General features: G+C 38.7%; 1 protein-coding gene across 1 annotated transcript in view; it reads left to right on the top strand.

The window, feature by feature from the left end:
• ANO2 (anoctamin 2) overlaps positions 1–25,468 on the top strand; it is a gene marked incomplete at both ends in the record, with an annotated part of 139,386 nt that overhangs the window by 4,909 nt on the left and 109,009 nt on the right. The window contains 2 exons of the mRNA XM_083860118.1: positions 20,466–20,564; positions 24,885–25,036. Coding sequence (XP_083716244.1) covers positions 20,466–20,564; positions 24,885–25,036 — 251 coding nt within the window. The remainder of the gene's footprint in view (positions 1–20,465; positions 20,565–24,884; positions 25,037–25,468) is intronic.

Genomic DNA, 25,468 nt, shown 5'->3' with positions numbered 1-25,468 from the left:
AAAAATTTTCCTTTACCTTTGTTGTGCCTTTGTTTTTCTTTGTTTTGTTTTGTTTTTTTGTTTGTTTGTTATTTGTTCCTGGGGAAACCGATAATTGTGTTTCACCTAATCTGAAACCAGTAATTCCCCTAGATTTGAATTTTACCTTTGCTTTAATGACTCCAAATGCAGCACACACAATTTTCAATTAGTGTCATGTATGGTAAGGCATAATAGGTATGGAATAAGAAGACACTGGAGATGTGCCTTGGCATTCTGACAAAGCTGGATCATTTTCGAGCACATTGGAAGCAAAATGTACTTTGCTAAGTAGCAGTTGGGAGAGGAAATATTACTTCAAGGGGAAGATGATGACAATTCCAAAACAAAGTGTAAATTATCCTCCAAGAAGTTCATCTAACCTCAATTTTCGAGCTAGTATTGTTTCAAAAATGTCTCACTAAACTGCTGTGATTACCTTACACTTGAAGGGAAGGAAGTCCTTCAGGTCCTCAGTGCTGATATTAATATTACTGATGATGGAGGTTGTGATTGGATTTTTCTGCTTAATATTCCAAGGCATATTTTTTAATTTTTTCTGGATAAAAACCTACATAAACTTAAAAACCCAACGAGCCAAACAAAATTCCCAACACCTCCTCTCCTACCTGAGCCAAACAAAAGCTTTGTGCTGCAGTAGATTTTATTTATGGGGTTTAAATGCACTGTTTTGTTCCACTAAAGGTGCTCCCTATTTGTCAGTGGGAGGTGACTTGTCTCCTGTCAGCTGTAAAGGACAAAGCTTAGCCAAAATGATGTCACACGTATTTCTTAATTTAGTAGTAATTAAACCACTAAAAAAGATTTTTTTTTTTTCCCCAAAATCCGTCAGTGTGCTCTGTGGATACTCCCAGGAAAACATCTCATGCCTTTAGTACATGTGAGACATCTTGCAGGCACTGAGTGTGGACATTGTAATTGTCTCAAAATATTCATTTATCCAAAGTGCAGAGGAAAGCTTAATAGTAGCTAACATTAATTTTAAAAGGATATGGAAATTTGAGTCCTAGACCTTTATCCCAGTTAATGAATGCCTCCTGAAGCCAATGAGAATACAAACAGAGTAACGGAGCATTGAAAAAGACTGGGGTCTTTTGTGCTCTTGGTCTTTTGGACTTTGTATTTCAGTCTCTCAGCACTCAGAACGAGGCAATACTTCTTTGGGGAGCCAATTATATAAATATTTGATGCATATTTTTCAGCGACTCTGGTTACAGAAGCATTAATTAGCTAAAACATGTTCTGCCTCTGTATGTTACTTATATGGGGCTGAAATGTAATACACAGCTCTTATAAAATTAAAGTTGAACAGGCAAGGCAAGGTTTTCAGTGGTAGTGAGGTGAACGTGATGAAAATATTGGCAGGTTGATTAACTATTTAAGAGGAAATTATGTCTCCATTTTAGACAGGGTTTTGAAGTAGCCCCATAGGATTTAGGTGTGATTAAATCAGCATTAAAATAATGATCCATAATAAAAGGTGGCTAAGTAGAATGGCTGTGCTGTCGAAGCTCAAAATCCATATTATGATTCCTGTTTTTTTTTTTTTAATGACTGTGTTGTGACTTGAATAGATGAAGGGGCAGACAGACTCACTCTGTGTATTTTAATTACCATCCAGACTCTTGGTGCTCAGCTATGAGGTACCTTAATCAAAATGGCTTCCAAGAGATGCAGAGAAAAATTGAAAAGATGTACAAAATCGTCTATATTTTGTCAATAACATTTATGAAGCTCTTGGGTAAGCAGCGGTAAATGTCATCAATTGTCTGCTGACTGGGAAATGGAGTCATCCAGATCTTGAATTTTAGATGAAGGTACAATAGGGCTGTATATGCTGGTGACATTTACAATGGGATTTGGGTCAAAGGCATCCTAATTTTACATATACATATATATATACACACACACATATATACACATGTATATATACTTTTTTTTTTTTTTTTTTTTTTTTTTTTTTTTAACGTGATGCTGTTTCTAGCAGACTTGCCTGGTAGAAATGACCAACAGCCTCCTGAATTTTCATTTCTCTTTGTCTTCTGCTGAATTCTATCACCTGCTGGGAGAACTTCAATTCCTACAAACTGTCTGGCAGATGAGAAACCCACAGGGAATGGCTTGTACACCTCTGCTGGGGAATAGCAGAGGGAGAATTGGACACTTGCAGCATAGGGCATGCACAGTAACAAAATCAGCTGCTTGGCCTGTCCACAGACGATTCCCTGAAAACATATTTTAATTATCAGTGCTCTCGTTTGCAGCAGAAGTTTTAATGTGTAAATTAAATCCCCGGAGAGGGTTTGAAGGGCGTCACATGAAGCCCTGAGGGATGTGATGCTGCCACAGTGCCTGCAGAGGAGGCTTGAGGATGAATAGTGATAATTTCTCCAAGGCATTTAGGTCACTGCAGCTTCATGAAAATAAAATAATAATAAAAAAATTAGATAGTTTGGGAAATTTGGCCCTGGGATTTGTTGCTTTTCTGGGCTATTAAATGACAACAATCATTTTGCTGTTATTGGGGTGAGGTGCTGAGTGAGGACTGCCCCAACTGCAATATCTGATGCACCCTGACCTATTCTTTGTCACAGCAAAAAACCCCCTGAGTTTTAGAATTTCTTTTGTAGGGAAAATGGAACTTTCTTTGCTTTCCTGTGCCCATCTCATTACTTACTTTGTCTCTATCAGCAAACAGCCCTGCAGGTATCTCTGGTGCCAAAGGTGTGCTCACTACTGAATTTCTGCTGGTTGGGTAATTGTTCTGTGATTTCACTATTTTTTAGAGGCATTTCTGGTTAGACATGAATTCACACCTCACAAAAAAATCCTTTGCCTAAATCAGAGCCACTGAGAATTCTGCTTTGGAGCAGATGAGACACTGTAGAGAAATGTTCCCTGTTTTCTATATGTTGCTTTTATACATATGCACATTCATTTGGTACTGGTTTATGTTGTAGATATAAAGGATATAAGACAGTGCCTCTCTCTCTCTTCTCCTTTTTTTTTTTTTCTTTTTCTTTTTCTTTTTCTTTTTCTTTTTTTTTTTTTTTTTCCTCTTTCTGCCTGCAATAAGACAAATTAAAAGTCACTCCATAAGGTGTCATTCTGCCTTCTCAGATTCAGGAATGGATTCCATCAGGGAAAAGGCTAATGGGTATCTGACAGTGGAAATTAGTCCTTGCAGGATAGGACTGACTTATGGAAAAAACCCACAACTGTTTGTATATAGGGAGTGAGGGGGTGGAATTTGCTGTCTCTTGGCAGATCCAGGGAAAGGTAATTTAAACAATGACTCAGGGTTGTGGGATTCTTGTATGTTTTCAGCTCTTGCTTTACTGATGACTCTAATGGCCAGTGTGTCATTCTGCCCAAATCTGGGTTATTATCATGTCATGTTGATCACGACATTTTGCTCAGACAGACAAGCAATGTTCTTTCAGGAAGTGAGACACTGGAGGGAAGGAATGATCTCATATAGGGAAGAAATGTCTCATGATGTTCTACATTGTGTACACTTTCAAATGTTATGTTGTGCTTGAGAGGGAGGCACTTTGCAGTGAAAACTGGATTCAAGATTTTCAACATGAACAGTGGAGGGTTCTGTTCAAGAAAAAACAAAGTAATTTCCCCTTCGTAATCAGAACACCTTCTTCAGCTTCAACTGTTTCTTAAATCCTTTGCTGACCTGAGTTTTGGGTAGGGGCAAAGTTCCAACATCTCAATGATAGTTCCTGAGGACGAGCACAGATTTAGTGGGTGAAAGTTTTCATAGAGGGCAAGATTCATTAACTGTCCCACACACCTACATCCTGAAAAACAAGGAAACTGTGATGTGCAAGCCACAAGATGCAATCAGATTATATTCAAAGTGTCTTTCCTGGTCATTGCAAGGTCTGTAAACTCATAGGACAAGGCAAATCAGTCAAAACTTGTATCACAGAGTTGCTTCTGTCATTCCAGTGGTTCCAGGTCAGCCATTCTTTTGTCCTGAATAGAACAACAAGGAAAAAAATAATTTAGTAGAGTAGCATTAGGCTGCATGGTTCTCATTAGCATTAATGAGAGTTTAGTGGCTAAATCCCCACTCACAGCATGGAAAATTTACCCTTCTGGATGAGTTCTCTCCTTGGTACTCAGTGCTGGTAAAAGTGTGCCCTCGATTGAATCTCTTGTGTACAGGTATGTGCTCAGAGTAACAGGCCAAAGAAAAAGAAATCTTGGTTTATGTGACATTGTACTGCATTCTGTAATATTCTGTAATCTCTGTGCAGTTATGCCAGGTCAGCATTAATGTAACAATGATTTCATCCCTGAAACCAAATGGTTGGACAAAATTATTTCTTTTGAACAGGTGCATGGATTTTTATTCGTTGTATTTTTTGGGGGGGGCTTCTTATTTTTGTGTTTTTCTTTGTTTGATAATGGATATGTTTGCTTTAAGCTCTGCCATCTAGGAATTAACTAATTGGTTCTCCACTGGCTTCTTCCTTCAATTCCTGGATTCTGTAATCATTTTAAAACATTACAGAATCACTAAAAGGATTGACACTTAGTATACTGTACCTTTAAGGAAATCCTGGATGTGGAGTTCAGTAGACGATTTTGGAGTTTTATAAGGTGTTTCCTGGTAAAAGAAATAAACAAAATATATTTAGGAGAGAATGAGCTAGTTGTAGCTAGAGCGAGAAAATGACTGAACAGCTATGTGGACTAATATTTCTCTTTTTTTGAGGGGAGCAGCAACCTTTTCAAGGGGAACAAAAAGTCATCAATAGGAGCATTTTCCTGGAAATGTAGAGTTGGCCATTGCTTTCCATAGGTTGGAGCCAACACAGTACTCTGGAAAAATACCAACATCCTTCTCTTCCAGAGGAGCCCAGTTGCATTTCCCTTAGTCATGTCCTAGTTGGGACATGGGGGATTTCTTTCCAGCCTTTATCTACACGTTCACTAAGCTCAGTTGTGGTTTACCTGGAGTAATTTAGTAATACAAAGAAAAATTAACATTTCAGAGATGCAGAATATGTATATTCAAGATTGTGAAAATACTTAAGCAGCACTCCAAGCTGACACCACCAAAGTGTTAGTTCAAACTACAGTAGTTTTTCCTTAATCCCTTCAAAATGGGGAAGGATATTGCTGCCCATCCTATATTTAAGACTTTTCCTCAAGTCACTCAAAGTCCTAAGTCTGCTTCTATTGAAACCGATTACAGAGTGTGGAGGGTGACTTGAGTTTCCTAACTTTGAAAGTTTCAGCTCCATGCATGTCCTGTGAGTGTCAGAGTTTTCAAGTGTTAGTTTTTCTGGATTTAAGCGTCATTGTTTCTATCCTTTGCTTTCTTCATTCCTGTTATCCTCACTCATTTGTAAGTTTGCCTGTCTTGGAAACCTCTGGTGTTCTTGCTCTTTTTCCAACTCTCATATTCCATAACTCATCTTGCAGGCTTTGACTGATCATTCTTTCCTTGCCTCTGAAGATGTGCAAATGTTCAGCTGCCACTGAGCTCTGTTAGATCATCAAGACAAAGCAGTGTCCTAAAGGTTGTGTCCCTAAGGAAGGTCACTGGAAGGCTCTTCCATCCTTTCAAGGTGCACACTCTGGTTAGTGGGACCTAGGAAATTTCATACCATTTTTTTTTTGTTAAATTGGGGATACTTTCATGCTTTTGCAGTGCAGTCAACCCACCGTGGTGCCCCGCAGCCCTGGCAAGCCTCTCTGCTTGTCACAGGTCCCTGTGAGTTCACTGGATAATGTTTACTCTCTGCCTGCAGTGGCACTGCTCAGCTTTCACAGGTCAGTGAGTGGTACCTGCTTCACCTCACCAGTGCTTGACCTGCTCACCTGCCTCTGGCCTCTGCACATTCCCCTCTGTCCCTTCACACCAGTGGCTGCTCACCTGGCCACCACAGGGTGCTCCATTTCTGTCCACAATGCTCTTTCTCCATATCCTGCATCCTGTTCTGATTACTAAGGAGAAATGAATTTTTCTTGAAAATGCTGTTCATGTTTAACATCTTTGAAATCCTGCCACTCCTTGGTGTCACTATATCTTCCTTTGGTTGGTGTGAAGTCAGCCCTTCACCTGCTGCCCATCAGCTGCCATCACTCACACCCTGTGTGAAGTCACAACATCCAAGATGTCTTGATGACCCCTGTGGGTCCCTTTCAACTCAGAATATTTCATGACCTGTGATCCTGTCCATTGAGAAAATCCACAGCTGGGACAGCTGGACATGCAGACTTCATACTTCTCCTAACTCCTCCTCTCTCAGCAACTTCTGCGCAAAATTTCCTTCTCTTATTCTCTCCTGTTTCAAAGCTGTCCTTAAGAAACTGCTCACCCAATGTTGGCCAAGTTCAGCTTCAGTGAGGCACCAAAGTGTGCTCATTAAAGGACTTGCTTTACTTTACTTTTTAACTGATGTGCTGCAGGAGGCACCACAGTGCATCACAGTGACGACCTAAGGCACAGCTTGCACCACAAGGGACCCCAGGTTGTTTTTCACCTGTGAGCCACAGTTCACAAGTGACTCTCCTGGAAAGTATTTGTTGGTTTAGAGATGTTTTGTCACATCTGGTCACCAACTGGCAAGACTCTTCACAGAAAAGCCAGCACAAAGAATGTTTTTACCAAGATCCAGCTGTAAATTGTTGTTAATTTCCATATCTTCATAATGCTCAGACTCTCTGGCAGGACAAAATGCCACATATCAGGTGTCTTGATAGATGATGTTATTAAAGACAGCTCATTTCAGTATTTAAAAGTAGCTGTGATTTTATAATATAGTGACTGGTAACCCAATACTGTACTCATGTACTGTATGCCTAGCAATTCTAACTTCCTTTATTTAATAAAAAATGCACATGCAATTACAATCTAAAACCAATTTTGTTAATGTTGTAGAATTTTAAGAACCATGAAAGACTAATGAAACTCGAAACTTCACTTGTACATGTCAGTGGTAATTATCAAAGAAAATAATTGGCATATAATTACAGAACACTTTCATATAATTAAAACCACAGTAAAAAGCCAAGGAGTCATAAATCAAAAGCTGTAAGCTGAATCCAGAAATTGAGGCAGTGGGCATCCTGGACCAGAGGGGCAGGATCTCCTCTCTGAGCTGCTGCCATTTCCTTAGTACAGATCTAAGAGCCTTTTCAAGTACTAACAAGACAAGGTAAACTCCTATTGCCTGATGCTCCATATCCAGGTGCCTGCATTCAGATTATATTTTTATATAATCAGTATAAAGCGATAGGTGCCTTTGAAGAGCAATGTTCACCCTGATTCTCAGATGCCTGTTCAGAGGAATGACAGAAGCTTGAGGAGCTGCCATTACCCCCTGCAGTTCCTGAAGTGAAGTCTGGCAGGATTCATCCCTGTGTCTTTCTCCATGTCAATGGAAAACTGCTGTGAAATGACTTTTAGAAGGAGTAACTGTTGTTAAATTTAAAATGTTGTTAAATACATGAGGGCAGAGAGAGGAATCAAATTTAACTAGCCAAAAACTATCATGGGACTGAAAGTATTTTTTGACATAGGACCTCCTGTTCCTGTGTTCCCTGGCATCCTATCTGGGTTCTTTTCAGTTCTAGTTTCCAGCTCTGTTTTCCTGTCCTCACCTCCTTTATTGTTGAATAGAAAACAGCAGCAAAGTTGAGGTGAAAACCAAGTGAATGCTAAGTTATTTCACTAGAAAATGGATTTTCAAATCCTACAATCCCATAATAGTTTGAGTTGGAAGGGACCTTAAAGACCACCTCATTCCCACCTCCCACTAGCCCAGCTTGCTCCAAGCCCCATCCAACCTGGCCTGGAACACTTCCAGGGATGAGGCAGCCACAGGTGCTCTGGTCAACATATGTGTGAAAGCATTTGTGTGAAGGGGAATGAGAATGAAAAATGGGAAGTTTTCCCTTTACAGAATGTCTGTATTCATTTTTACACTTATTTCCCACAACTGAAAATCTGCTTTCCACAGCTTCTATTCTTGGAATGTTTTTCTTTTACCTGTACACACCTGATGTAATTCTTCAGCTTTTCTTCCTCCCAAGAAATTTGTCTTTGTTCTGCCACTTGCCTGTAACACTGACAGCTATATTTATTATAGACCATTTTATAAAGTATAAAACTTTAGTTGCTAATCATATAGAAATACAAATTAAATTATGTAGAATTTTGTAGTTATTAAATTTTACTTAACAACCTTTTTGGTTCAGTTGGTGGCATGAGGTGCATTTACTGCCATGAATTTGCTATTATTTTTCTCCAGAAGTCTGGGTTGGACAAATGCATCATGATTAAACATTGATATAGTGATATATATTAATTACAGCCAGGCAAAATGTGCTGGAGTGGAAATGGAAATGTGAAAAGCCCAAATGGTGTTTATTCTTTTGGTGGGGGCAGGAGGAGAAGCTTTGAACACTGGAGTTTCCCTGGAAGGGCAACGTTCAAGTAGAAGTTTCTAATTTGGCTATAAATAACTGTGTGCATATATTTATATCTATACATATATATCTGTACTTACAGGTGGGCACAAGGGGAATTAAAGCATTTTTTTAGACTTTCAGAGTTATACAAACTTGTATGTCTTTGTGCTTCTAGTCCAAAAGGAGCATCCCAAATAGCTGCATTTCTTTTTGTAAACCGTCTCTATAAATATTTGAAAAGAGCTAACACATGCTGCAAATATTTAGTTAACACTCTTTGTTAAAGCAAAATTTGAGAAAGCTCTAAAATCGTAATATCTTGCCAGTATTAGAGATCCTTTTGTATATGTGTGAATGTCCCAGTTGAAACCTGCTTTAGCCAAAACATCTGTTCAGTTATCTGCTATTGATGTGTGAATTTCTTGGCAAAAGCCCCACTCAATATTTTTAATAGTGAATGCTAAATTTAAAGTTATATTTTTAATGTTTTCCCATCATGTGCACAAGTTATATAACCAGATCTGGATCTGTGTGGTTACAGCTATTTATACTACTGTTGGGGTGTACAACAGATGAGGATCCAGCTCAGTTATTCAGTGATCTCTTTATTCAGCTCTGAAAAAACACAGAGAAAAAAAAAAAAAAAAAAAAAAAAAAAAAAAAAAAAAAGAGATGAGTTCTGTATTACCAAGATTATAAATCATGTATAAAAAAATAGAGCAAAGAAACCAAGATAAATCAAAGTAGGAATATAAGGTGATATATGTGCTGTCCTATCACACTTGTACAAATGCGACTTTGATCTGAACAAAGAACTTTATAGTTAGGATATCACAATGCATTTAAATTATCCTTGACCACAAGTGCAATATTTGTGTAATAGAAGTGCCAGGATAAATATGTAGTAAGGAAAGGCAAAGGCACAATTTTCTGTATTGTTTCTTACCTAAAATATGCATCTAATTTTTCATGCCTTGCTCTCCTCATCTGTTTTCATCTGCTTAAATCTGCTGATTTTTTTCCGTGTTTGTTTTTCTTGCTCCCAGTTTTGCAAATTAAATCTCTCATCTCTGAATACTCTCCTTACTGCATGCCAAGAACCAAAAGCATTTTGTGATCAGTATTAAACTAATACTGATAGAGTTGGTCATTCCTCTTGCAAATGGACCCAAGTTTTGCTTGAGACATCTTTGTTTACTGAAGACTGAAAAAAAAAGTGAAGGGGGGGAAATAAAAAGGCAAAACAACCCCTGCCATTTTTTCCTTTTGATCTTAGTGCTGATATATCCTTTGTTATAAACTTGATGATGTCACTTGAAGTGTGATCACTTGAATGATTCGTGTATGCAGCAGTTCTCAGGTGATGCCAGGCCAGAGGACAGTGAATGCTGGGGCAGTTTGTTATGAGAATGTGTCCTGAGGTCCTTTCTCAAGTGAAGAGGCTCTTTAAGTCCTCAGGAGAACACACTTCTGAGGCACTCAAAGCTTGGCATAAGAGTTTTTACTCCAAAAATCACTTCCCATATGTTCTCTTTGTGAATTCTCACAAAGTACTCTCTTAGTATGGGAGGTTAAGTGTGTGACTCCACCAGGGCTATAAAAATGATGGCTACATTCTGCAGTCCTTATTAACAGTAGGATAAAGCAATTTTTATTTTCCCCACTGGTTTCTGAGAGCTTTGATTTGGCACTCATGAGCCACTATCACGATGTATGGAAGGAACCACATTGGAGATAAATGTGTTATGGGCCAACAAAAGAAGGCTTTGGGGTGACCTCATTGTGGCCTTGCAGTGCCTGAAGGGAACCCACAGGAAAGATGGAGAGAGACTCTTGACAAGGGCCTGGAGTGACAGGACAAGGGGCAATGGCTTCACACTGACAGAGAGCAGGGTTAGATTGGATATTACAAAAAAACTCTTCCCTGTGAGGGTGCTGAGGCCCTGGCACAGGTTTCCCAGAGCAGCTGTGGCTGCCCCATCCCTGGCAGTGTCCAAGGCCAGGTTGGATGGGGCTCTGAGCAACCTGGGACAATGGAAGGTGTCCCTGCCCATGGCAGGGATTGGAACTGGATGATCTTTAAGGTGTCTTCCAACCCAGGCCATTCTATGATTCTGTGATTTAAATGTTCTGTTGCTGAGCACATCTTCCTCTCATTAAGTCTCAGCCTACCATAGTGTGCTGGTGGCTTTATTGCTTGTTCTCCCATTTGTAAACTTGCAATATTTAGCAGAAAATCATTATGGTAGAAGTAGAGGAAAAATATGACAGAACCATGCCAAAACAAAAGCTAAAAAATGTTCACTGTAATAATGTATATATATTTTTAAAGGCATGAGTGCAAGCAGAGTTACTGTGTGATTTTGAGTGAGCTGATGTAAAACAAGCAAAAAGATTTATGAAAATGACAAGATGCAGAGTACTTCTAATGAGACATAAAATGGATTTTAAGATGTGGAAGATGGAAGGTACTTACTGCTATCAGTGTATATCACCACGTTTATTGCAAAAACCTGGTAGTGATTTCCTGTAAATTTCAATTTGTGTGATGCCACCATGATTGGAATAACAAATCTTACTTTTTTTCTCTTTGCTAATTCATTTCCCTCATGGCATAAAACACTTTGGCAGCGTATCAGGTTAATATTAATATTCTGCATTCTATCTGCTAACTATCTTTTTAATAATTGAAAGTTATTGGCCCACTTGACCCTTACATCTCTGGAAGTGATTTGTTCAGCTTTCCACATAAATTGTCATATTTCAATGCCAAGCTAAAAGTAAAATCTCACTAAAATGTTTTTGTTGCATGTTGTTGTGAAATGTATTGGAGAACCTAGAACTTTGTAATGTGTCAAACTTTAGCAAACATTGGTATTTTGGTGTTTGCTGACAGTTTATTCATAGAATCGTAATAGAAAATAAAATTAATGTATCATCATTTATAATTTGATAACACATTTTTTTAATAATCCTCCTTTAATTTTAGTGTTACAAAGGAGCAAACTGGCACTTTTATATTCTGACTGGCTGGGGTCTCATTTTTTGCATTGGCAGAGTGATGAATTTATGGTGATGGAGATCAGAGCTAAATCTGAGTTTAGGACATGTAGAGAACAGTACTGTCAGGATGGATGAAAAAATTGTGTTGTAATTATTATTGTACTGATATCTACTGAGTGATTCCCTTTGGACCTTACTTTTGGGGAACTGAGTGTATTGAGGCCTGGTTTTCCAAAGTGTGGATAATTCAGCACATTCTGCAGAGATCACTAGAACGTGCTGGCTAATTAACATTCCTGAAAATCCAATATTGCCCATTTACAGGCTGATTTCAGTGATTACCTTCCTCTCCTATGGGAAGATACTGTTTTGAGCTCTGGTACCACATTAACTGAGGGTTCTGTGTCCCCTAGAGCTCCAGAAATATTCTAATACTGCAATATCCATCTAGGACTGAGGTATTTCTTGGGCACTGAGTCCCAGCCCATTTACCAAGCTCCTTGTTCTTGTCTCAGCTACAACATTTTGAGCAACTATTTATCTCTGCTTGATGAATCGCTCAGATTTCAAGGCTGCTGCTGCTGCTCTTGCTGCCTTCTAATCATCTGCAGAGCCTGCAAACACTCAGCAGAGCTTCTCAGCTTCACATTTCATCTGGAGCAGGCTTGTGCCTTGCTGGTGGGGAACTGCTTCTCCAGAATTGGCAATTTCTGCCATTAAATGATCCTGTGGTGTGAGAAATTCCCCCAATGCACTACAGGGTCTCTGACAGTTGCAATGGTAAAATGTTTAGGAAACAGCAGGAATGGTACAGACTTTTGTGATGCTTTTACTCTGATGCTCTCCTGGTGACAGCTACGTTAAATTCAAGGGCTTTCCCTCATGTGAAGTTGTTTGCCCACCTGGGAACCTTCCAGGGATCTCTATCCCAAAGTCTGACAGAGTTTCTTCTTAAAATGTTATTCAATTTTTGCACCCACAAGGCAGAGGTGCTTCCCTGCTGCATTGATATCTATGTCCTTTAGCTGATTTTAAATTTGGTTTTGTCAGAGGCCCTTGCTCTGAAAGAGACTCCAGGCAGGACATCCACACCCTATCTCCTTATCACGAAGGATTTTTTAGACTTCCACAATAATTTCCTCAAGTTTCCAGAACAAAAGGTCTCAGTCTCCTCAGTGGTTCCTGTCTGGATTCCATAACAAGGCTTTTGTTGGTCCTCTGAACCCTTTTTTGGTCTAACTTATCTCTTTGGAGGTAAGCAGGCAGAGAGTGAACATTGACTTCAAGATATGGATGTTTGAATTTTTTTGTTTTTCCTTAGTCTTTGGTACCTTTCCTAATAAAATGTAAGCTTTGCTTTACTTCTCAGCTCTTCAAAAATACTCAGCTGCTAGACGGACACAAAAAGATCACATTCACACCTTCAGGTTGGGAGATGAAAAAGAAGGAAGTTTATTTTGGGTTTTGGGTTTAAATAGGGTTTGGACTTTGACCAGTGATTGGGGGTTGAGGTTGACACCTCTCTGACCCCACTGGTCAAGCCAGAAGTCCATCAATTTGTCCTTCCCACAAGAAGGAACGCATTATTTACAAAACATCATTCTTTATGTTGCAATGTTTGAGAAACTCCAGTACAGAAATGTAAAACATCAGAAGGCTGAAAAATCAGGGTGACAAACTGCTGTTTTTCAAAGGATTTTCTGCTGCATCCTCAAGGCGTCATTACTGACCAGTACAGGTGAAATCAGACCCCAACATCTTATATGTGAATCTGGATTTAACCCACTGATATTGTTTTATATTTCTTTACATTGAGACCTGTTTGCCATTGTTCAAGCTCTTACAAAGCTTTTCTACAATTTTCCAGTCTGCCCTTATCCTTGCTACCCTGAAAAACTTCATCTGCTTTATCTTTCTCCAGGCCACTTAAGCTGATGTTGGATACTGCTAACATTGCAAAATCCCCTTCTTGACTTTTTATTTTTTCACAGCAGTGCAGGTTCTCCTCCTACCCAGTTTCTTGTTGTTTAATTGATTATTTCTCCACCTTTGGACCTGTTGCCTTATCCAAAATGAGTCACATTATGCTACATACACATATGTGGGACTGCCCTTGCCTCTCCCCCATCTCTCCCTGTTTGCAGTGAGCCTGTAGCTGTCCAGAGAAGTTTTGGATTCCCTGCTACTAAACAAACCAGCCAAGATACTTTAATTATCTTCATCTTAATCCCCTCCCAATCAAGCCCCTGCAAAGAACCCCAAACTTCCTTTTACTGCTGCTGATCTTTAGAGAGAGAGACCTCGAAGAGCCACACACCATCCTGGAAAAGCTTGTAGCCTCTGATTAGGAGAACACTCTTATTAAACTGAATACTTTGGTACCATCTGTTAGCACTTTCAAATTACAGAACGCCCCTTAAAGTACTTTTGCTAAGAACAAATTGAACTTTAAAATCTTTCAATACAAAATTGAATCATGCCTTCAATATGATTGTTTGTTAACATCCCAGATCAACTGTGGAGTGATGAAGAAATATTTTAAAGTACCCTTCCTCTGTTTTTTAGTCCTAAATATTTTAATTTTTTTTTTCCTTTTTTCTCCAAATCCTTTTTTCCCTTGAAATTGAGTTTTCTAGAATGAAGGTTCAGTCTCTGTTTCATTAATCCCCCCACTGGTAACATGCCTGTTATCTGGTCTAAAGATTGACTTCCATGATCTTGCTGCTTCATCTGGAAAATTGTTTAGACCATAAATCTCTGTGCAGATTAGTGAGTCTCATTCCCTCAAGAGGAATTACATTTTGCCCTTTTTAATGTTAACTCTTTGGCCTCAAGATGTTTGTTGATTTTATTATTGATAAAAAAATTTGATATGATGTATTCTACAGAATTTTTTTTTGTATTTTTTTTTGTATTTTTATTTTTATTTTATTATTTGGCACTGAATGTAGTCAGGCCAGGTGATTACATGATTTTCCATTGACACTGCCAAAATACAGGAGGTGGTAAAGTAGTCACAATCTTCCTCTTTGAGACAGTTTGATTTGGGTGGGGAAGCTTTCAATGTTACATTTTATAATTATTATTTATGGTGTTCTATCTCAGAAGATGTGTCGAAATTGTGCCAGGCTTTTGTAGCAACAAATTTGTGTCACTGACACAGGAAAAATTTGCTGATAAAATTATTCTCAATAATTAGGGATGATTTTGCTTTAATGTTTGAAAGTCATACTTTTCAAGCTGTAGTGGACAGAGATAAACATTTGGAAAATATTGATGACAATGCATTAATTTTTTCTTCCAAAATGCATATTTAGAAGGAATTAAAATGAATGACAATCCTGGCATATTTCTTACTCACCTGCATATAGATCTTGCATTGAACACTGCAATAATGCACAGGTCCGTGCCTTTGGGTTTTTTTTATTATTTGGCAGATTTATCAATCTATTCTGCATTTGTGCTTGAGTTTCTAGCAGCTCATTTTCATTCTCCTCCTCTCCATTAAAAATTTCCATCTTCAGGGGAAGCACGCCTGTGTTTTCAGGCTTCCCATATCATCTTCCATTCAGAGACACTTCCTGTCTCTACATGAGTGGGAAGAATATTGTTGGAGAGGCTGGAATGCCATGAAGAAACATTGAAAAGGATGAGCAAAGCCAACTGTTTCATTCCACAGTGATTCACCTAAGAAATTGAGATTTTATGAAGTTTTTTTAGGTGTTTTGGCCGGATCTTTCATGGCCAGGTGTTCTGTTCTGTGCTTATACACACCAATATATTCTTTAACTGTTTATGTTCACATGGGAGTAAGAGAACAAATTAAACAAAACCAATTTACACCAACACTGTTGGTAGAAATTAAGAAAGAGAAAAGCAAACTGTCAAAATGTGTAAATTATTGTAGCTTTGTTTAAGGTCTCTGTGTACGCAGTGAGGTAAAACTATACCCAAGAGAAATAATGACAATAGAAAGGGGAAAGTTTGGCAGAGGTAAAAGGGCTACAGTTTTGTGGAGGAAAATAGGAAAATTATAAATTGCATAATATATAGCCATACTGTCTTCTTAGTTTATTGCCTTATTTGAGGACTTCTCATTCTGGGACATATTTATCTTCACAAAAGGCTTTTGATAGAGGGAAATTCCATTGTGTTCATAGAGTAAGAGGCAGAATTAAATTATAGGATATAGCCTCTACTATGAGATAACATGAGCAGGGAGTTTCTCTGGACTGACATGCTCATGTCAGGACATTCTGGATGTTGTTGTCTCACCTGGACCAGTGCCTTGCACTTTCTTTTTCTAGTGGAACTGGCTCACACTGTCATTGGTGATGGACTGATTTTGGACACAAAACTATAGGAACAGAAACACGCCATTTCACAGATAGAAATTCAATTTATTTGGCAGGAAACAAAGCCAATTTTGCAGTCTCTGCCTGAATCTGGCAGTGCTGTGTCATGCAATCTTGTGCTGGGGGCCAACAGCTCAGCGCTTGGCTCTGCTCCTGTAAAATGAAGGTGACCACAGTTCTGCGATAATAAGAAGAAATTGCTTTTTTATTTTGCACTATCACATCACTTTGGTATTTGCCTCGATTTCCAGGGCTGGTATCAGGAGAGCAGACATTAATTTTGAACAATTGCATTTGCAGACGTGATGGATCCATTTGGTGATGGAATTAATGGGAAGATGATTACTTTTACTGAGCTAATAGGACCTGTCTTTTCCTCACTACAAACTATTTCACTGCCACTTTCCCAGTGTGGCTACATTAGCAAAAGTTGTCTCATTATATTAACTGGAGCCATTAAAATAATGCTTCTGAATATTTTTCTGTCTATTTAATAATCACTGAAGTATAAAATGTTTAAAGTTCAGTTTATTTGGGTTTTCTCCTAAGAAGTTTACATGCTTCAGGTTTTATGATTTATACTTTTTCCATTTCCTATCCACATTTTTAAAAAAAACATTAGAAAGATTGGCAGTTCCCTGGACTCCCTTAGACATTAGATCATAACTTCTTTTCAGCTTCTTTTTACCTTTGGTGTTATTTTTTTTTCCTGTTAAGATACACAGCAGAAATCTTTTTCTTTGGACAAATATTTAAAAATAACTATAAGTATATAAAAATAAGTATTTAAAAATAGCTATTTCTTTAATAACTATTTCTTTAAGTTATTTATAAGCTACATTCCTTAAATATGGAGTGATTAGTGATTTCATGATGAGGAAATGATGAGAAATACTAAGATGTGGCATTCAGCAATGAATTCTGTATTTGCAAAGTTCTGAGGAACATTGTACTCACCATACAAAAAAGAAAAAAAAGCCTGGAGATCTTTCAAAATAAAATCATTGGTTTTACCCTTTCTTGGCTTGATAGCAACTGACAAACCTGATGCCTTTAGCGCAGTATTAGGATTTAGCTCATGTTAGAGGTGCTTAAATATATTTAGTTTTTCTTAGTTATGCTTGTCTAGCCATTTTCCAGAATGTTCAGCTTTCAGTAAAAAGAATAATCACTCTATATATATTTCTATGAGGATTTCTGTAGTTATCATACCTTTTTTTTTTTTTTTTTTTTTTTTTTTTTTTTTTTTTTTTCCTGCTGTGGCCTTGATGGTCATAAGTTTGCAATAAATCTTAGACTTGCAGCAGATGCAGGTCCTAATGTATTTTACTGTTAGAAAATATCTCCTTTGGAGAGATTAGAATTTTATCCAGCCTATACATTTCCAGTCCAAGAGAGAAAAAATGCAATAGAGCTGCTGTTAAAGCCCTGCTTTAGACTGCTAAGAATCCTGATAAACTGAAAGAAATACCCAATATATTTTTCTTCATGTGCTGATTGAAAAGCAAAGCAGACCTTCCAGATTTTCTTCCATTTGACTTTAATGCTGAGCTTTCCTATTGAAATGAGAAAACTGAATTCAGCTTCAGAAAACAGAGAAACAGCCAAGATATATTTATATCTTGAATAATTCTGAATGAATTTACTGAAAAACTTCCACTCTTGAAACTTATTGGAAGAGCTCTGTAATATGGAATATAGATTTGACAGGAGAAAAAAAAAAGGATCAGGAGAGCAACAAATCTGTTTGTCATCTGCCTAGGAATACTTGGTAATTTAAATAATATAATCAGGGAGACATGGAACAATGCAGGGCCAAGGATAAAGTCCTGTGGGACATCAGCTGCAAGTGAAAAAGGACTCGATTAAGGTTGGCTGTATTAAATAACAAGTGAATGGTCTGACAAAAACTGTTTGCCAGCACCACGTGTTGGCTTTGGTGACTCATCCAGAGTACAATGAATCAGCAGGAGTGATCCTGAGCATTCCAAGTAGAGGACTGACAGCATTTCATTAGATCAAAGTGATGAGCATATGCACAATTATCATTTCAGGTGATTAAACAGAGGACACCAGTTAGGGGGTGTCTGCAGTAAATAGTTATAAATCCACTCTGGCAAGGAAAAAAGCATGTTCTAACTTTTGGAGATGTTTGCAATACAAGAAGCCCTCTGGGAATAAGTTAATTGAGCAGATCCTTGCCAGACATCATAAGGAAAAAAAGGGCATTTCAAGACACCTGGAACTGCTGCAGGTGAAGCCTGGAAAAGTGGGGAAAGGAGTCTTACCAGAGGAGTAGTCCTGTAGGTTTTTATTTTGGTGAGCCCATAGAAAATGAGTTAGATGGCTCAATCTCTTGAGCTATGATATTAAGTGATAGTTTCAAATTTATTTTAAAATTCTTTGATTAATGTGAATGTCAGGAAGACGTGGGAGATGTAGTTCTAATAATCCCAAGGTGAATATCCAGCAGCCCTTTGCTCTGCATCTTTTATTTGTCATGCAGCAGGAGTCACCTAGTCCTGTTTTCCCAAATTTGCATTAGTGTTTATTAAAACTACCTCAGTTTCCCACCATGAGGTGATTCTTAAGCCTTTTAAAGATTTTTAATGGTCTGATTCCTCATCATCTGATATCACTTCATGAACAGCACAACTTCCCAACTTATTTTTTGTTCAAATATAGAAAGGTCATATTCTTCATCTGGTCTTTTCAATCAGATTATTTGCCTAATTTTATTTGCAATCTGTGTAGTCATATGAGCCCGGGCTGGAAGCAACCAATTAGATCACACTGTCCCTCCTCTTGCCAACATGGAATATAATCCCCCAGACAGGGACTCGTGCTTGATTTTAGCCAAAAGCCCAGAAGAAACTCCTGATCTTCACCCACTGAAATTTAACCTCTCATCTGTTATTAATCTATTTTCAGCAAATGATTACCAGAACATCTGCTCATGCCCAGTAAATTTTTCCTGCCTTCTCTTAAACCTGACTTCCCCAGTGGACTGATGGAAGACAGAATTCTGGAGCTCATTCTGCTCTTTAAAATAGCATTGGTCCACTGAAGAAATGTTAGCTGGAAGTGAGGGAGTGATTTTTGTCCTTCATGTTGCACCTATAGGGGAAATAAGAGCAAAGTGATTGTAATAATAGTAGGATTTCCATCTAACTTTTTTTGTTGTTGTTTTGGTTTTTTTTTTTTTAATCAGGAAATATAAGAACACATTCAGCAAATGTTTTTTTGGAATTTACATAAAGATGGAAGCAGCCATGCAAACTTCATTAAATTTAGTGTTAATCAAGCCTTTGAATCACAGGATCATTGATGTTGGAAAAGATCTTCCAAGATCTTCGAGTCCAGCCTGTGACCAATCACCACTTTGCCATCCAGCCCAGAGCACTGAGTGCCCCATCCAGCCATTCCTTGGACATCTCCAGGGATGGGGATTCACCACCTCCCTGGGCAGCCCCTTCCAATGACTGACCACCCTTTCAGTGAAGGAATTCCTCCTGAAAGTCTTCTTGTGTCCACTTTTATGTCCTTCCCTAAGGGTATGGTCTGCCAGGGTCTGCTCAGAAGGATGATGGCAGAGGAGTTTTCAGGAGGGCTTTGAAATCTGAGAAGGCAGGAGCTGTGTGGATTTTTGTCAAGGAAATTCCCTCAAAGAGGAGGTGCAGTATGGGGAGTAGTGTGAGAGCTGGTCACTGCTTTGATTTCTCTGATATTCCCTTTCCAATCTCCCTCCCAACTTTTCTTCCCTATTTTTTCACAGTAAATTTATTATCCCTTTTATTTACTGGTGCGATTGATTTGTGTGCCTTGAGGAAAATGCTGTCTAAACCTTCCTTCATTGAACTTTCCTGTTTTTCTCAGGGGTGCTGCTTTCTGCTCTCAGGGTGCCTTTCTGTAGCTCAGATGTGCTACCAGGACATTTTTTTGCACAGTTTGCAAAAAACTGGCTGTGCCAAAGCTCTTTTGGGCATTTTATGCTCCTGACCAGCATAACCAATCATTTACATAAATATAGGATTATATCTCTATTCAGAAGTTAAATTTTTATGTTTTCTTTAGGTTTGCAGACATTTAGGGCAACAAAGGTTGGGCCTGATTGCCTTTAAGGAGCACTTCTGATGGAGTGTCTGGAAAATAGTTGGGCAAAGCTGAAAATGAAAACTAAAGCAAAGCCCGCCCAGAGCAGGAGATATTTTTATTATCTTGTTGGTTCAGATGGACACAAAAGCCCACTAAAGAAATCAGATCCCTTCTAAAATAACAATATATATTAAAAATAATAATAATAATAATAATTAAAAAAAATAGCTGTGTCTTGGGGTTTCTCACTCCCCTCATTCCAAAATCTGGACCCGTAGCTTTCTGTCACCCTGGTGCACACCCAGCTACACTACAGGCAGTAGATTAATGGTTTTTAGAGCATGAAAGATTCAGCTTTGAAGGAAAATGTCACTTTGCAGCCCAGATGTAACAAAAGTTGGTTATTCCCTGTGATTGTTGCCTACTGCTGAACAATTTAATTGGAACTGACAACTTGAGACCTTAGCACTACATTGTGTTCAAGTATATTTAAATGCATTGTTTTCCCTTTTTTTTTTTTTTCTGTTTCAGAACAAGAGCCAAGGACTGAGTTTTGTCCGTATACACGCGCCTTGGCAGGTCCTCAGCCGAGAAGCAGAACTCCTTAAAATAAAAATGCCCACTAAAAAGGTAAATGTCTCCCATTTTCTATCAACAAGTTTTATGATGGAAAGAGCAGGGATCAGGAGCATCATTAAATGTATAGAAGCTCATGGAGTTACTGTGTTTCAAAAATCATAGAAAATGAACTGTCAGGCTTATTTTTCACGTTTTCAAGTCTTTTGAGATGATTTACTGTTCAGAGCTGTATTTAAGATGGGATTTCCAAAGGGGTTTTTAAAGGCCACAGAGGCAGCTGGCTGATGGGCTGCATTGAGGAGGGTGATGACAGAGGTGAGTGTTAAGCAGGGCTTTGAAAGCTGAGAAGGCAAGAGCTGCCTGGATTTTTGTCAAGAAACTTCCCTCAAAGGTGAGGGGTAATATGGAAGATGGTATGAAACTGGTCATTGTCTTAAGACTTCTACAAAAAGAGAGAGAGGCTCTCCCCAGAGAATCTGTTTTGGTGGTGTCAGTGACTTAGTGATTTCAGACCTGCCTGTTGTCACTAAAACTTCAGCTCATTCTCTTCTTTTCTGTCTGTTTTCAGCAGAGCTGCTGGCAAACCTTGTAAATTCTGAGTGGCAAATCCCCCAATCTGTGTTCCTGAAATTATTTAGCCCATTGGTTAACAACTCCACTGAAATCAGGGGAACTGCCTTGTGCTTTTAGTGATACTCATCAACTCCACTAAAAAACATTTATTTGCATTGTCATTAGAAATAAAGGAAAAATTGATTTTGTTTTCTCCCACTGCATTGTTTGATCTTTGTTTGAGTTTTTTGTCTTGTTTTCACCCACCAAAAGCTTCATTGTGGTTCACGTTTCATGCTGTTCCAATCTGGCCAGATCAATCTTGTATACTCTTAATGTGCTTGCATCCCAGGGGAAAAAAAAAATTAAAAAAGGATATTTCCAATCAATCTTTGAAAATGAGTAGGTTTTCGACAGCTACAGTACCCCTAGAAACTTTCTAAATATTCAAGTCTTCTCCTTGATCCCTTCCAAAATTAATTCCTTTTATGCGTTTTTTGGTGCCTGTTTATTTTTCCCTCCTTCTGCCCTCATGGGAATTTTCCCCTCCAAGTTTTTTTTGCAGATGCACCAAAGTAAAATTTACACTATTTTAATTGATGAATATTGCTATGATTTTAGCCTAGATTAAGGTCTGTCCAGCAGCTGATAATCTCTGATGGCACCCTCCTCATTCACAACAGTTCTGCATCCCCTTCTCTCTTCTGAGTGGGAGAAAAAAATTCTTTGTTGTCTCCAAAAAAAAATAATAAAAAAAATTCCTCTATTATCTCCAGCTGTAGAAATGGCAGCACTACCAGAAACAAGATTGACAGGAAAACTCTATTCATGTCCTAGGGTTTGGGTGGTTTTTTTTGAAATTAAAAAAGGAATTTCCTTTGAAGGAAAGTAAAATCCCCACTTTGGAAAAGCTGAAATCTTGTATTTTGGGGAATTTGGCAATATTAAAAAAAAAAACCAAAAAAAAATCAGACAGTAACCACTAAAAGGAAAGTTCTGGTTTTGTTCAGATATACCAAATATTGCTCTCAGGGCACATTAGGTATTTCTTTGATGCTTTTTTTATTTATTCAAGGATCCTATTAAACCATTAAAAAAAGAAGACATTTTCAGGGGAAAGTATCTATCTCTAAACACGACTTGGTTACAAATCTTTTTTTCTGCAAATATTAAGTTTTAAATCATGTTTCATGCTGGGAAAAGGTACCCTCAGAGCCCTTTAAACTATATATAAACTCCTGGATATGATAATAGAGCTATTTTGGTGAGTGAGACTGTGCCAAGCTCAAACATGAGTATGGGAGGATTGCTCTGTGGCCAAAGCTTTGGCTTTGGTGAGTCTTGGGGGAATGAATCCTGTGAGTGGAGTACTGGGATAGGGACATAAAGGCTGTTAAGGAGGCTGAAATAGAGAGGTGGAAGAGTATGGAAGGGAAAAGCTTTAAGGGATTATGAGGTTGACAGCTTCTGGGTGAGGGTTAAGGGGATGGAAAACAAGGCAGATGTCATTGAGTGTTGTACAGGACTGATTAAATATTCCATAATCAATTTCTCCTGGCAACCAGGAGAAGTTTCTTATAAGCTGGGGATGGTGTGGCTGGACAGTGCCCAGGAGGAAAGGGACCTGGGGGTTCTGGTCAGCAACCAGCTGGACATGAGCCTGCAGTGTGTCCAGGTGGCCAAGAGGGCCAATGGCACCTGGCCTGGATCAGGAATGGTGTGGCCAGCAGGAGCAGGGAGCTCATTCTTCCCCTGTACTGAGCGCTGGTGAGGCCACACCTTGAGTGCTGTGTCCAGTTCTGGCCCCTCAGTTTAGGAAGGACAGTGAGATGCTTGAACGTGTCCAGAGGAGGCAACGAGGCTGGTGAGGGGCTTGGAAAACAAGCCAGAGGAAGAACGACTGAGGGAGCTGGGGGTGTTTAGCCTGGAGAAAAGGAGACTCAGAGGTGACCTTATCACTCTCTACAACTTCCTGAAGAGTAGCTGTAGACAGCTGGGGGTTGGTCTTTTTCTCCAGGCAGCACTGACAGAACAAGAGGACACAGTCTCAGGCTGTGCCAAGGGAAATACAGGTTGGATATTCGGAAGAAGTTTTTCTTGGAAAGAGTGATTAAATACTGGAATGATCTGCCCGGGGAGGTGGTGGAGTCACCATCCCTGGATGTGTTTGAAAGCAAACTGGATGTAGCACTTGATACCATGACCTAGTTGAGGTGTTAGGGCTGGGTTGGACTCGATAATCTTGAAGGTCTCTTCCAACCTACACATTCTGTGATTCTTGTGCTTATAGGAAATATCCACTTCCCAAACATTAGTTGGGAATACTGCACTGCTGTGACAAGCAAGGCTGAGGAATTCCTGAAGGGCGTTGAAGATAATACTTTGCCACAAGGATTCAGTGATCCAGCAAGGAAAGGTTCCTTCCCAGACTGGATACTTGTGAATAGAGAAGGATATGTGGGATATGTGATAGTAGGAGGCTGCCTTAGCTACAGGAGCCACAAAATTGATTAAGTTTAAAATATTCAGTCTAATGTGAAAAAAAAAAAAAGGGTCAGCAGAGTTGTTGTCATAGGTTTGAAGAGAGCAAACTCAAAGCTCTGGTCCCCAGGAATCTGCTTTTGAGTGCTCCATGAGTGCTTGCTTGAACAGGGAATTCCTTGTGGAGCTTGAGAAGAAAAAGGAATTTTCCATCTCCATCAACAAGGCCAGGCCTCAAAGGAAGTTTGCAAAGCTGTGGTTCACACATTAAGGGAGAAAACACAAAAGGCCAAAACTCATTTGGAATTGAAACTGGCCAGTGTTGTGCCACACAACTAAAAGTCTTTTAAAAGTATGTTAATAATAAGAGAAGGTGGGAGGAAAATATTGGGCCAATACTTGTTGGAAATGGTCAGCCCTGGAAAAATGGAGGCCTTCAGTGCTTTTTTTTTTCCTCAGTCTTTAATATTAATAATCTTGGACTGCCTGGTCCTGAGGCAGAGCACTGCAGCTGTGGGAACAGTTTGTGGCTTTCCATTTGTGGCCACTGAATTTTTAGGGGTCCATCATTATCCACTGGATGTTCAGAAGTCCATGAGCCCTTGGGAATTGATCCCAGAGTACTGAAGGCAACAGCAGGACCCCTTTCAATCCACTTCCAAAGGACTTTGTACTCACTGACTGGGAGTTACTCGGTGTTATTAAAATTTACAAGAGGGAAGAGCCAGGAAATTAAATCCCTAATATTCCAACTTCAGGACTTGGAATAATTATGGAGAAAATCATACCATCTGCAGCTGACAGGCATTTGAAGGACAAAGTGTTCCTCAGGCACAGGCAACAAGGTTTCACAAAGGGAAAGTCCTGGCTAACTAATTATATATCCCTCTAAAAGAAGGTTCCCTGTCTATTAGATGAGAGGAAGGCAGTAGATGTAACTATTTTTTATTTTCCCTTGATTTTAGTAGCATCCTTCTGGACATCTAACTGTGAGATGAGCAAGTACCTGGAACTCTGGGTGAAGAATTGGTTCCTTTCTCTTTTCTTGTATTAACAATTCTGCACTGAGATTTTTTTTTTTTTTTTTTTTTTTTTTTTTTTTTTTTTTTTTTTTTTTTTTTTCTGAAAGCAGCTTATGAGGGATAAGAACTTTTTGGAACTGCAACCCATATGGGTTCAGGTGCTTACAGATATATAGGAATATGTCTTCAGAGAAGACACTTGTTTAAATTACAGGTTTAAACATTTGTGTACAGAAAATTAGTTGTGCTTTTTTCCTTTCTTTATTTTACTGTTATTTTAGAAGGGACATGCTAATGTACAGTTTTCTGTCCTCAGATGTATGAAATCACAGAAGAAAAAGGGATACTCAAAACGTTAAATGAAATATGGTGCAAATTGACTGAACCTCTGCAACCCCAGGTGCCACAACAAGAAAACACCAAGATGAAAACCTTGTCCTACCCATTTTCCAGAGAGAAAATATATTTGTGAGTACTTGAAAATGTGATGGGCAACGAAGAAAGCTGGAATGTATTATTGTAGTGTTGTAATTTCTTTTTTCACACATTTCCATTAAAATTCAGAAATTCATCAAGCATATCTGGAAATCCCGAGGAATCATCAAACATTGTCAGATTTTCAGTGGATTAACAGAAATCTATGCTGGAGAGACTTTCTGCTGGTTTTCTATTTACTTCTGCAGGATAAGGCACTGGAAGCAGTGCATCAAATAAAATTTCCATATGTTTAGCTTAAAACAAAGAAATCCTCCCAGCAAATTCCTGATTATTTGGTTACAGATATTACTGCCTGTTTTGAAAAAAGCAAGAGCTAGTAGAAATACGATGGCATTTTCCATCTTGATAGATTTATTGTAGCAATTAAAACTCAGCTAATAATATGCAGATAAGGAATTCTTG

This window comes from Zosterops lateralis (assembly GCF_965231275.1).
Source record: "Zosterops lateralis genome assembly, chromosome: 4".
Taxonomy (NCBI): domain Eukaryota; kingdom Metazoa; phylum Chordata; class Aves; order Passeriformes; family Zosteropidae; genus Zosterops; species Zosterops lateralis.
The sequence above is the reverse complement of the archived record's forward strand: the minus strand, read 5'-3'. Positions and strand labels throughout refer to the sequence as shown.